A 14,235-nucleotide genomic window follows, 5' to 3' on the forward strand; every position below is an offset into this window, starting at 1 on the left:
AGGAAATTACCTCGATAACAGCATTTTCGGCAGTTAAATGCAACTACAAAACATTATTTATAAAAATATATTATTATGGTTTTTGAACGCTTTGTTTACGAGCATGAAAGCTGCACTTGTAGTTTATGGTTGACGCAGCGTTTCACAACGAATTGAAAACAAGTGAATGCATCCAACTGGTATTTAAGCCTTCACAACTGGTAATTGCCACCTTCTCACTTGGTTACAAATGCAGCATTAGACATCTAGGAGGTTGGGCAGGGAAAGCGCCAATCGCGAGTCTCTATTCCAAGTGGGCGTGTCTTTACGCGGAAGACGACACTGTTTTGTTTGAAAGCTTGCGGTAGGCCAGAATCAGCAGCGTTGAGACAACAGCGTAGAAACAACTCGTCTGAGTCCCTCATCCTGGCTCTTATCTGTCCATTCGCCGACGCTTGTAATACCCCACATCCCACTTTGGGATGGACGAAACGAGCCCCCTCGTCTCCCCTCTCCAGGACTCCATAGATTACAACTACTGCCAGAGCGAAGCCACCAGTCCGAGAACGCCGGGTTCTGTTGTGCGAGTGTCGGCTGGGAGCCCGGGACGCAGCCGTGAGAGACAGCCGCTTCTGGACCGGGACAGAGGGAATTCTCCGCGGGATCCACACAGGAATGAGTTTCCGGACGACCCGGAGTTTAGGGAGATCGTGAGGAAAGCAGAACAAGCCATAGAAGAAGAAATATTTCCAGAGAGGATCTGCCAAGGATCCAGTGGTAGCTACTTCGTCAAAGACTCTCAAGGGGTGAGACAGACAAGCTTCTAGCTACTATGGTCTTTCTTTCTAGAGGGGCAGAGGGAGAGCGAGAGATGTAAAAAATACAGACAGATAAACAGGGAGGGAGACGAATAGGGAGAGGATGCCATCTCTCATGTTTGAAAATGTCCTTTGTTTTCAAGTAAATCATAATTCAGTTTCATGCAGCAACAACATCACATGATTTTGCTTACTGTCTGTCTGCTCTGGCAACCTGCTGTTGCTGATTCTAGCTCTGACTGTGCAGTGATGTCATCATGTTCTGTATTGAGTTCCAGCATGTATCTGCAGTGTTGATTTTTGGGTTGAGGTGAGCATTTTACACATGGTGGCTTGTTTCTAGCCATGGTAGTAGACCTTGCCGTATAGTAGATCGGTATATATACTGAACAGATATATATATATATATATATATATATATATATATATATATATATATATACTGCTCAAAAAAATAAAGGGAACACTTAAACAACACAATGTAACTCCAAGTCAATCACACTTCTGTGAAATCAAACTGTCCACTTAGGAAGCAACACTGATTGACAATAAATTTCACATGCTGTTGTGCAAATGGAATAGACAACAGGTGGAAATTATAGGCAATTAGCAAGACACCCCCAATAAAGGAGTGGTTCTGCAGGTGGTGACCACAGACCACTTCTCAGTTCCAATGCTTCCTGGCTGATGTTTTGGTCACCTTTGAATGCTGGCGGTGCTTTCACTCTAGTGGTAGCATGAGACAGAGTCTACAACCCACACAAGTGGCTCAGGTAGTGCAGCTCATCCAGGATGGCACATCAATGCGAGTTGTGGCAAGAAGGTTTGCTGTGTCTGTCAGCGTAGTGTCCAGAACATGGAGGCACTACCAGGAGACAGGCCAGTACATCAAGAGACGTGGAGGAGGCCGTAGGAGGGCAACAACCCAGCAGCAGGACCGCTACCTCCGCCTTTGTGCAAGGAGGAGCACTGCCAGAGCCCTGCAAAATGACCTCCAGCAGGCCACAAATGTGCATGTGTCTGCTCAAACGGTCAGAAACAGACTCCATGAGGGTGGTATGAGGGCCCGATGTCCACAGGTGGGGTTTGTGCTTACAGCCCAACACCGTGCAAGACGTTTGGCATTTGCCAGAGAATGCCAAGATTGGCAAATTCGCCACTGGCGCCCTGTGCTCTTCACAGATGAAAGCAGGTTCACACTGAGCACGTGACAGAGTCTGGAGACGCCGTGGAGAACGTTCTGCTGCCTGCAACATCCTCCAGCATGACCGATTTGGCGGTGGGTCAGTCATGGTGTGGGGTGGCATTTCTTTTGGGGGCCGCACAGCCCTCCATGTGCTCGCCAGAGGTAGCCTGACTGCCATTAGGTACCGAGAGGAGATCCTCAGACCCCTTGTGAGACCATATGCTGGTGCGGTTGGCCCTGGGTTCCTCCTAATGCAAGACAATGCTAGACCTCATGTGGCTGGAGTGTGTCAGCAGTTCCTGCAAGAGGAAGGCATTGATGCTATGGACTGGCCCGACCGTTCCCCAGACCTGAATCCAATTGAGCACATCTGGGACATCATGTCTCGCTCCATCCACCAACGCCACGTTGCACCACAGACTGTCCAGGAGTTGGCGGATGCTTTAGTCCAGGTCTGGGAGGAGATCCCTCAGGAGACCATCCGCCACCTCATCAGGAGCATGCCCAGGCGTTGTAGGGAGGTCATACAGGCACGTGGAGGCCACACACACTACTGAGCCTCATTTTGACTTGTTCTAAGGACATTACATCAAAGTTGGATCAGCCTGTAGTGTGGTTTTCCACTTTAATTTTGAGTGTGACTCCAAATCCAGACCTCCATGGGTTGATAAATTTGATTTCCATTGATAATTTTTGTGTGATTTTGTTGTCAGCACATTCAACTATGTAAAGAAAAAAGTATTTAATAAGAATATTTCATTCATTCAGATCTAGGATGTGTTATTTTAGTGTTCCCTTTATTTTTTTGAGCAGTGTATATATATATATATATAAACGCGATGTAAAGTGTTCCCATGTTTCATGAGCTGAAAAAGATCACAAATGTAAAATTTTCTCAAATGTTGTGCACAAATATGTTTACATTCCTGTTAGTGAGCATTTCTCCTTTGCCATGATAATCCATCCACCTGACAGGTGTGGCATATCAAGAAGCTGATTCAACAGCATGATCATTACACCGGTACACTTTGTGCTGGGGACAATAAAAGGCCACTCTAAACTGCAGTTTTGTCACACAACACAATGCCACAGATGTCTCAAGTTTTGAGGGAGTGTGCAATTGGCATGCTGACTGCAGTTATGTCCACCAGAGCTGTTGCCAGAATTTAATGTTAATTTCTCTACCGTAAGCTGCCTCCAATGTGTCGTTTTAGAGATTTTGGCAGTACGTCCATCTGGCCCCACAAACGCAGACCACGTGTAACCACGCCATCCCAGGACCTCCACATCCGGCATCTTTACCTGCAGGATCGTCTGAGACCAGCCACCCGGACAGCTGATGGAAATGTGGCTTTGCACAATCAGAGTTTCTGCACAAACTGTCAGAAACAGTCTCGGGGAAGATCATCCGTGTGCTCGTCGTCCTCACCAGGGTCTTGACCTGACTGCAGTTCAACATCGAAACTGATTTCAGTGGGCAAATGCTCACCTTCGATGGCCACTGGCGAGCTTGAGAAGTGTGATCTTCACCGATAAATCCTGGTTTCAACTGTACTGGGCAGATGCAGACAGCGTGTATGACGTTGTGTGGGCGAGTGGTTTCCTGATGTCAACGTTGTGAACAGTGTGCCCCGTGGTGGTGGGGTTATGGTATGAGCAGGAATAAGCTACAGACAACGAACATGATTGCATTTTATTGATGGTAATTTGAATGCACAGAGATACCGTGATGAGATTCTGAGGCCCATTGTCGTGCCATTCATCACCTCATGTTTCAGCATGACCATGTCGCAAGGATCTGTACACAATTGCTGGATGCTGAAAAAGTACCAGTTCTTTAATGGCCTGCATACTCACTAAACATGTTACCCGTAGAGCATGTTTGGGATGCTCTGGATCAACGTGTGTTCCGTTTCCTGCCAATATCCAGCAACTTCACACAGCCACTGAAAAGGAGTAGGACAACATTCCACAGGCCACAATCAACAGCCTGATCAACTCTACGCGAAGGAGATGTGTCACGCTGCAAATGGTGGTCACCAGATACGGACTGGTTTTCTAATCCACACCCCTATCTTTTTTTAAGGTATCTGTGACCAACCAACGCATATCTGTATTCCCAGTCATGTGAAATCCATAGATTAGGGCCTGATGAATTTATTTCAATTGACTGATTTCTTCATATGAACTGGAACTGTAAAATCATAGAAATTGTTTCATGTTGCATTTTATATTTTTGTTCAGTATAGTTCAACCATGCTAGGCTGGGGGTGTGACCTGGCGGCATCTCAAAGCCCAGGGTCATTGGCAGTCAGGCTAGGAAAAACAAATCTGTGGGCTGCCAGCCCTGCGTAATGCATAGAATAGAAAGAAGTTGCCCCCAGACACTGGTCTAAGGATAGAGACATTGTAAGATCCTAGATGTGCCTTTGGGCATCTTCTAACACAAGTGTGGTGCAAAGTGCACACAGGCCCAATCTCTCAGAGATTAGCTGTCTATCAGTTCTCAGGCCTAAACTAATTGTAATTTGCTGCCATTCCTGTATAGAAAAGGTTGAGATCCTGTCATACAGCTCCTTAGTTCCTTTTGAAATGAAGCAGGCTGGGAGAGAATTGTACAGACATTCTATGCATTGTTCACATGTAAGTAAGATCGACCCTAGACCTGCCAGTCTTTTTCTGAACCCAGAGAAAATCTATTTAGTTTACTCTGTGTGTTTGTGTACCATGTAGGCTACTATCTGTGTGAAGATGTCGTAACTCAGGAGAGGTCATGTATTAGCAATCTGAATGGCTAAAGGTAGAAGTCTCCATTTTCTCTCCAGAGGCATGCCTAGTAATACGCATTTACACTCTCTGAAGATGGCCACTTCATTTCCATTCCCTAGCCTCTCTCTCTCTCTCCTCTCTCTCAATTCCACATGCTCAATTAACACAGTTCTGTTACTCTCCTATGGACCAGTGAACTATTAAAGGCAACAGATATAACCTTATATCCAGACACTGTCTCAGCCAAGGTGACATAGGCTGCGTTCCAGGGTGTCTTTACTGCAGTCATGGGACAAAACAATACCATGATTTTGTTTGGGGATTTTCACAAAATGTAATCCGAGGAAGGATTATTGACATTTTGTATTTTACAGTATAATTGAGAAATAATTCATTTGGAATATTTGTGACATTTTGGCCTTTATCCAGGCGTCCTTTAACATAATGTTTCCTCTGGGTAAATCCATTGGAATTCAATAACTTTTTGACAGCATCTCTTTTGATTTAGACAACTTTCCATACATGTTTGCCCATGGAAGAAGTGGTTAGAAAGTTACTGTTTGGGCCTGAATGCCAAAACATTAAAGTTGACCCATTTTCCATACCCCACCATACCATGAGACATACTTTTGGCCATGTAGCGTATGTGGACACCCCTTCAAATGAGTGGATTCGGCTATTTCAGCCACACCCGTTGCTGACAGGTGTATAAAATTGAACACACAGCCATGCAATCTCCATAGACAAACATTGGCAGTAGAATGGCCTTACTGAAGAGCTCAGTGATTTTCAACGTGGCACCGTCAAAGGATGCAACCTTTCCAACAAGTTAGTTCATCAAATGTGTAAAGCTCGTCGCCATTGTACTCTGGAGCAGTGGAAACGTGTTCTCTGGAGTGATGAATCACGCTTCACCATCTGGCAGTCAGACGGAGGAATCTGGGTTTGGCGGATGCCAGGAGAATGCTACCTGCCCGACTGCATAGTGCCAACTGTAAAGTTTGGTGGAGGAGGAATAATGGTCTGGGGCTGTTTTTCATGGTTCGGGCTAGGCCCCTTAATTTCAGTGAAGGGAAATATTAACGCTACAGCATACATTGACATTCTAGACAATTCCGTGCTTCCAACTTTGTGGCAACAGTTTGGGGAAGGCCCTTTCCTGTTTCAGCATGACAATGCCCCCGTGCACAAAGAGAGATCCATAGAGAAATGATTTGTCGATATTGTTGTGGAAGAAATTGACTGGCCTGCACAGAGCCTTGACCTCAACCCCATCGAACACCTTTGGGATGAATTGGAATGCCGACTGCGAGCCAGGCCTAATTGCCCAACAACAGCGCCCAACCTACCTGAAGCTCTTGTGGCTGAATGGATGCAAGTCCCCGTAGCAATGTTCCAACATCCAGTGGAAAGCCTTTCCAGAAGGGTGGAGACTTATCGCAGCAAAGGGGAGACCAACTCCATATTAATGCCCATGATTTTAGGATGAGATGTTCGACGAGCAGGTGTCCACATACATGTGTCCATATACAACAGTGTTGTCAAAAATGTTATTTCTTGAAAAAAAGTTTCAAATCACAATGTCATTTTTAAACCTTCAATGATCTAAAAACGCATAAAGTTTCTTCCATATTCGCATATGTTGTAGCTCAGACCCTATTTCACATCATCTGAGGTTTTTGTGTTGTGCCCGCCATCGGTTGAGACACAGCATGCTATTGAAATGACACCAACCCTGTATTCAATCATAGAAATATAGATTTCATAGAATGGACCTACCCCTTCAGAAGACAAATTTAGCTAGTACACCATTGACATTTTTTAAAATTGAATTAAACATGTTTACTTCTAATTACTACCACAAAGATGACCGCCAGTCCACCCTCTGTCGAATGTCAACTTAAATGGTCATGGAACGTTAACGGATTTGCGCTTTAACTCAGATTTGTTACTTAAAAATGTATGCCAAACAATAAACATTGATTCCCAAGTTTAACAAACCATACAAATATATGTACAAGGAATCAATTTGCCTAGACTGATTTACTTATATGAACTGTAATTCAGTAGAACTTTGAAATTGTTGCATTTATATTTTTGTTCAGTATAGTAAATGGAAAGAGGGTAGGTGGTAGGTGCCAGTATGAGCCGGGAGAAGTGCCATTAACTGGAAAGAGTGAGAGGGAAGGGTTGTCCAGACTGTTTTCAGTCTTGCTTTGACCACCAGACAACAGAAATAGAAAAAAAAACGTTCTGAGCGGAACATAACAATATGCTTGTGGAAGGGAGGACTGTGGAAGGGAGGACTGTAGCAGGTGACTCAACTGTGGTTTTGTGTCTGATTTCCCAATCTGCCAAAACTTCAATTATTTAATTCTCAGTTATGCTTTAAGATACATATGTCAACAATCCTTCCTCCGAAGGACCATTCTATGGATTAAATCTTGTTCATGAGGAATCACCCATATGAAGTGGAGGCGAGACGGACTGACACTTTTTTGTGTTGAGGTAGCTCTACCTGCTGCTACACAAATCAGTGTCACCCTCGGCTCAAGAGGGAATTTACTCTTTGTCTAATAGTTTAGCATCTCTGGAACCACAATGCCTTAACACTTATCCAGGTGTTGTGAGATCTGATCATCTGACACAGCCAGCGAGACTACATTTAAGACTACCTGGAATGTGCCCATAGAATAAAAAGCTAGCCACAGTCTCTGTACTTAGCCTCCTTTGCTTCTCCTTCCACAGTCAATCATGTGAGGAAACTTAAGTTAATCTGATTGACTTTAATGGTTGCGAAACCATTCCCATTCCAGCTCGTTAGCCCCAGCCTGCAGGTTCTGTTGCACCATGAATCACCCTCTGATGGCAGATGTTGTGTGATGTCACTTCCTCTGACATCACCACTCACATTTTATGTATTAAGGACTGAGGGGGCTGAGTCATGGTTAGAAGGACAGGGTAGACGTTGCCTGTAGGCACAGATCAAGGGTCAGATTTTCATTCCTTCACCGTAAACTTAACCATTTACAGGGAAAATGCAAAAAAAAATCTTAGATCACTGTCTGGTTGGTACTGTGTCATCAGCAGGCCTCAGGTAATCAGTGAAGCACAGGCAGTATTTTGATACCTAGGTTTCTATCAAGCAAATGCTTTGTTTATCATATGATCCTCCTGAGCAGTCTTTGTACACAGTAACAGTCTGACTGAAACAACATTAGTGTCGTGAAGATTTGGGTTAATCTAAAAATAGTAGATGAGTGAGCCACTGTGCTCTGTCGAACTTTGTACTGTTGTAAAACTGCAGTGTGGTTTCAGATGAGATTGTATTTTATTGTGCAAAAAAATCTAATTTTTCATAGCTATAGGATACTGTTAGGTGCGTTTTACACACTCTCTCTCTCTCTCTCTCTCTCTCTCGCTACAAATAAAGAATATGAATTGCGTGTAACCATAATAATAATCTGTCTGTCTGTAGAAGGTCATTGGTGTGTTCAAGCCTAAGACTGAGGAGCCGTACGGTCAGCTGAACCCAAAGTGGACCAAGTGTCTCCAGAAGTTGTGTTGTCCCTGTTGCTTCGGACGGGACTGTCTGGTCCTGAACCAGGGCTATCTGTCTGAGGCCGGGGCCAGTCTGGTCGACCAAAAACTAGAGCTCAATATCGTGCCCCGGACCAAGGTAAGAGGGGTTACAGGCAGACATTAGAGCTGGGATAATAAACCGACAATTATCGACACCGAACAAACCAACAATTTATCAATAATAACGTAGTCAAGTAGCCTTGACTAGAGGAATGTAAAGTTTGAAATGAAGTAGGCCTAAGTTTGCTCATATGGGTTGTTGCTCACAGGACAATAATACCATTCGGAGTAGTTTTAAGGGTAATATAAACAAGTAACTGGTGCTTATTAATTTCATAAGTATCGTTCAATGTATCGTTATCTTGATAATTCAGGCAATTTATTGTGATATGGGTTTTTGCCCATATCGCCCAGTTCTAGCACACACACACACACAAGGGTATGCACTGATAATTGACTGATCTCTCTCTCTCTCTTATCTTCTCTACCACCCTCTCACCACCATCTCTTTCTCTCTCTCTTTTCTAGGTGGTGTACCTGGCCAGTGATACGTTTAACTACAATGCTATAGACAGAGTCAAGTCTCGGGGAAAGAGGCTAGCTCTGGAGAAAGTTCCCAAAGTGGGACAACGCTTCCACAGAATAGGCCTCCCTCCTAAGGTAGGTACGACTTCTGCCTAGGGTTCAGAACCTACAACTCGGTCCTGTTCATTAGGCATGAAACTGGAGAAAGCAGTCCGAAACAGTAAGTACTACCTGAACTTGTCCAATAAGAAACACTCATTTAGTTTTCCATTGTACAATGTTTAGAAACATTTTGCTACAGTGTTTTAATGAACACGACCCTGTTGATAGGGGGATTTCTGTCTCTGCTTTAGTTTAGACAGCACTTCATGCCACATGTAGTGTTGTTGACTAATTCAACGGCTCAACGGCTAATTGAATCAGGTGTGTTAGTGCTGGACTATATAAAAAGAAATCCTGCACCCTCCATGGGTCCCCAGGACCAGAGTTGAAGAACACTGCCCTGAAAGTAAATACTATTGTTACACTTAAACCCTGCAGGTATAATAATTTAAAACTTCATATAAGTATGTATGGTCCTTTATAATGTCTTAGAATAATGCTTATACATAATACATTTCACACGACTCAGGTGGGATCATTCCAGTTGTTTGTGGAGGGCTACAAAGACGCAGACTATTGGCTGAGACGGTTTGAGGTGGAGCCTCTTCCAGAGAACACCAATCGGCAGCTGCAGCTTCAGTTCGAGAGACTGGTGGTCCTTGATTACATAATCAGGAACACAGGTGTGTGTGTGTGATTCGCGTGTGCGTGCACAGAGAAACTGGTGGTTCTGTATTTCATCATCAGGAACAAAGGTGTGTGTGTGTGGTGTGTGTGTGTGTGTGTGGTGGGGAGGATGTATGACTGAATTTGATTTATTGTTGCTTAATGATGATGCTGTTGATGCTTGCAGATCGGGGGAACGACAACTGGCTGTTAAAATATGACTGTTCAATGGACACGGAAGGGAAACGGGTGAGTAGACGTATAAAATATTATTTAAACCTAGAGATTTCAATCTGCCGCATTTGTTTTATAGGAACTTCTATAAAAAAAATGGTAAACTAGAATGTCACATTCATATCCTTCTGTCTGTTTGTGTAGGACACAGACTGGGTGGTGGTAAAGGAGCCTATCATCAGACTGGCAGCCATAGACAACGGCTTGGCCTTCCCAATCAAACACCCTGACTCCTGGAGAGCCTGTGAGTCACACAAACCACACACACACACACACACACACACACACACACACAGAGAGAAACACACACAAACTACTTTATTCCTCCTCTGTGTAGATCCATTCTACTGGGTGTGGCTGTCCCAGGCTAAGGTTCCTTTCTCTCAGGAGATTAGGGACTTGGTTCTGCCCAAACTGGCTGACCCCAACTTCATCAAAGACCTGGAGGAAGACCTCTACGAACTCTTTAAGGTTAGCAGGGGTTTAATTTGCCTGGTCACAGATCTGTTTGTGCAGTTCTACCAATTCCTATGGACAGCACATATCTGGGACCAAGGTTTTTTTTTGTGGCCTTTTAACGTCACAACAAAGTTATATTCTACTCTATTCTGTCATCCTCACAGCACTGAATGAATCATGCCAGCGTTATTGAAGTTGTTGTGTGTATCCTACAGAAGGATCCAGGTTTTGACAGAGGGCAGTTTCACAAACAGATAGCTGTGATGAGGGGACAGGTGAGTTGTTGGAGGAATACCTGGACAGTGTCAGTATTTGTCTTTATATTGTCAGACTGTTACCCTGAGTGTGAAATTGTACGTGTGGGTATGCTAAGTTGTGCTGAAGCTCTGTATGTTTCTGTCACCAGATCTTGATTATGTAAGTCTGTCTGTGTAAACCTATGCTGAAACTCTGTATGTCTCTACCACCAGATCCTGAACCTGAGCCAGGCCTTGAAGGAGAGTAAGACCCCGCTACACCTGGTTCAGATGCCCCCAGTCATAGTGGAGACAGCCAGAGCACCACAGAGAGCCAACAGTGAGTCCTACACACAGAGCTTCCAGAGCAGGAAACCCTTCTTTACCTGGTGGTAGAGGAGAGGAGGCCAAGTAGAAGAGGAGGCCAAGTAGAAGAGGAGGCCAAGTAGAAGAGGAGGCCAAGTAGAAGAGGAGGCCAAGTAGAAGAGGAGGCCAAGTAGAAGAGGAGGCCAAGTAGAAGAGGAGGCCAAGTAGAAGAGGAGGCAAGAGGGGGAGTGAAGGAGGCAAGAGGGGGAGTGAAGGAGACTGAGGAGGGAGGAAGAATGGAAATGGTAGGATCAGAAAGAGGAGGGGGGGGGGGTGAGAAAGGGAGGAATGAACCAGATTGAGAGACTGAAGAGTAGAGAGACAAAGGCCAAGTAGAATAGTATAAAAGGAGAGAAAGAGGAGGAGAAGAGCTTCATCCAAAAACCTCCAAAAACCTCTGCCTTAGTCCTGTTTCATCAGCCAGTAAAGCTCTTCCCCTCTCCCGCTCCATAGTCAATAGGAAGCCAGGTATGTTTATACTTTCCCTGGAATCCATCACATTCACAGTTGTGCTTTAACTACAGACATTCACCAGTAAGATGGGAGGGTGGAGAAAGAGAGAGATGGAGGAGTTACATTGAGTAAAGAGATAATGAGTTTGTCTAGTGTCAATATTCAGAATGGGGGGGAAAAAAGAGAAAGAAAATAAGTATGGTATATTAAGACAGTTGGGTAGCCCTACACTGGTAGCTGGCTGAAATATGATTATAGAGACCAAAAACTGTGAAAGGCTCCAACTATAGTAGAGGTTCCCAATTGATGGTTCTATGGTAGCATTCTCCTTCAGTGACCGAATGTCCAATCAAATCCATCCAAGTGCACAGAAAAAGTTTTTACCTAAGGCTAAACATTTCAGCCCCAACTCTTCATTTTCCTTACCAAGTTACAGATTTAGTAGTATCTCTTATGGAAGCACGGCATTACCATGGCTTGTAGCTAGCAAGCAGATAAGAGTCCTGACATTTGGTTTGCAAAATTCCGGTAACTTTCCCAAATTCCTAGGTTTTCCAGAAATCCTGGTTGGAGAATTACAGATTCCCTGTTTATGTCTATCTGATTCTGGGAATCCTTCAACTTGAAAAACCTAAAGTTACAATAATTTTGCAACCCAGTGGTGTATGAATGCTGTGGTCAGACATTCAGCGTTTGTGGCCTTATTTTAATGAGTCTCTTTCTTTGATACAGAAGAACCTGACTGCAGTAGCCTGGTTGGACCAGACTGAACACTTCAGTGTTAAGTCTGGGTTAACCAGGTTGACTTTAGGGCCAGGTTATAGGTGGTACTCGCATTGTAGTCGATTAGGTTTGAACTGCAGACTGAAATGAGCCATGTTCATTAGGGTATACTGTAGCAGAAAGTTTTGCAACAGAAAAAATAAAAATAAGCCAGATCCTTCTAATTTCACTCCTTTTCTGGCACTTTTCTTCCATTTCATGCCTACTGAACATAACCCAGGCAACAGTACCGCTTGTGTTATTGGCATGTGATGGCAGCCCTGTGGCACCACCTAGGGGAGGACTGCGATGTAGTCGGTCTCAAACACGCACATTGCCTGTCATGCTTGTTTCCCTACATCTCATTTTGTCTTTGTTATGTTGACATTTTTTGTATTTGTTTTTTAATTGATATTTCCTGCTGTAGCAACCAAACTGTTCTACTAATGTATTGTATTAACAATGCACTGTACAAATTGTATGTAATGTATTACAGAATGAAATACATAAAGAATTGTACTATTGCATTATCAGGGTCTCTTGTACTTTTCTTGTCTCGTGGGCTGCATCCTGATTTTCTACCTTTCTCCCAAATTGTGCAAGTAGTATGCACTTGCACACTTCATCACATGGATTTAACAATGGTGGAAACTCAAGCCACACCAATCATATACTTTTAAATCCAAAGAGGGCAGAGAATTGGAGGACAGACTTGGTTTAGTTTTTTATTAAAACTTGAAAGGAATGTCGATCGTTAAAATGTTCTGCAAATTTTTTTCATTGTCCACCAGAGAGAATGTTCAGAGAAGAAACCATTTATCATGAGTCAGTTCAGAGCACAGGAGGTTGGTGGCACCTTAATTGGGGAGGACGGGCTCATAGTAATGGCTGGAACGGAATTAATGGAATGGTATCAAACTCATGGAAAGCAAGTGTTTGATACAATTTCATTCACTTCATTCCAACCAATTCATTCACTTCATTCCAGCCATTATTATGAGCTGTCCTCCACTCTGCAGCCTCCTGTGTCAGCGAGGCTTTACTGTACAACTGTATTCAGTGGTGTGAAACAGAAGGAACAGGGCTGTCACAATTTCCTATTTTATCGCTGCGTCTAGACAGGCAGCAACAACAAAAATATATTCACTAATTGGTCTTTTGACCAATCAGATCAGCTCTGAAAAAGATCTGATGTGGAGAGGGAGGTGCGGACAGCCCAGTACCTCACTGGGGTGTGTGAAAGGACGGAACATTGTTATACTACAGCCACCTGAGCCATAGACTGTTCTCTCTGCTTCTGCACGGCAAGCAGTACCGGAGCATCAAGTCTGACACCAACAACCTCCTGAAAAGCTTCTATCCCCCAAGCTATGACTGGTAAATAGTCCATGTAGCCATTTTGTTAGCTATCTGCATTGACCCTTCTATTGTATTGTTTATTTTTGCTCTGTCTGTATGCACACTCACTCAATTTGCTCATACTGACTACACACACTCTAATAATCATCTACAGTGCATTCAGAAAGTATTCAGACCCCTTCCCATTTTCCACATTTTGTTATGTTACAGCCTTATTCTAAATCTGATTAAATATTTTTTTCCCCTCATTCTACACAATACCATATGACAAAGTGAAAATAGGTTTGTAGAAATTTTAGCAAATTTATAAAAAAACATACCTTTACATAAATATTCAGACCCTTTGCTATGAGACTCGAAATTGAGCTCAGGTGCATCCTGTTTCCATTGATCATCCTTGAGATGTTTCTACAACTTGGAGTCCACCTGTGGTAAATTCAATTGATTGGACATGGTTTGGAAAGGCACACCTGTCTATATAAGGTCCCACAGTTGACAGTGCATGTCAGAGGAAAAACCAAGCCGTGGGGTCAAAGAAATTGTCTGTAGAGCTCCGAGACAGCATTGTGTCGAGGCGCAGACCTGGGGAAGGGTACCAAAACATTTGTGCAGCATTGAAGGTCCCCAAGAACACAGTGGCTTCCATCATTCTTAAATGGAAGAAGTTTGGAACCACCAAGACTCTTCCTAGAGCTGGCTGCCTGGCAAAACTGAGCAATGGGTGGAGAAGGGCCTTGGT

General features: G+C 43.8%; 1 protein-coding gene across 2 annotated transcripts; it reads left to right on the forward strand.

Moving 5' to 3' along the window:
* The first annotated feature begins 344 nt into the window (after window positions 1–344).
* On the forward strand, window positions 345–11,042 carry LOC120045677 (phosphatidylinositol 4-kinase type 2-alpha-like). Of its 2 annotated transcripts, none has more exons than XM_038990614.1 (9): window positions 345–785; window positions 8,231–8,431; window positions 8,863–8,994; window positions 9,491–9,644; window positions 9,815–9,876; window positions 10,006–10,105; window positions 10,199–10,332; window positions 10,536–10,595; window positions 10,791–11,042. In XM_038990614.1, the coding sequence occupies exons 1-9, from the start codon at window positions 462–464 to the stop codon at window positions 10,950–10,952; spliced, it is 1,329 nt and encodes a 442-aa protein (XP_038846542.1). In that variant the 5' UTR covers window positions 345–461; the 3' UTR covers window positions 10,953–11,042. The 2 variants fall into 2 exon arrangements, with proteins under 2 accessions (XP_038846542.1, XP_038846543.1); XM_038990615.1 differs by having other exon boundaries at window positions 8,234–8,431.
* The last annotated feature ends 3,193 nt before the right edge of the window (window positions 11,043–14,235 follow it).

Source organism: Salvelinus namaycush, chromosome 4, assembly GCF_016432855.1.
Source record: "Salvelinus namaycush isolate Seneca chromosome 4, SaNama_1.0, whole genome shotgun sequence".
Lineage (NCBI taxonomy): Eukaryota > Metazoa > Chordata > Actinopteri > Salmoniformes > Salmonidae > Salvelinus > Salvelinus namaycush.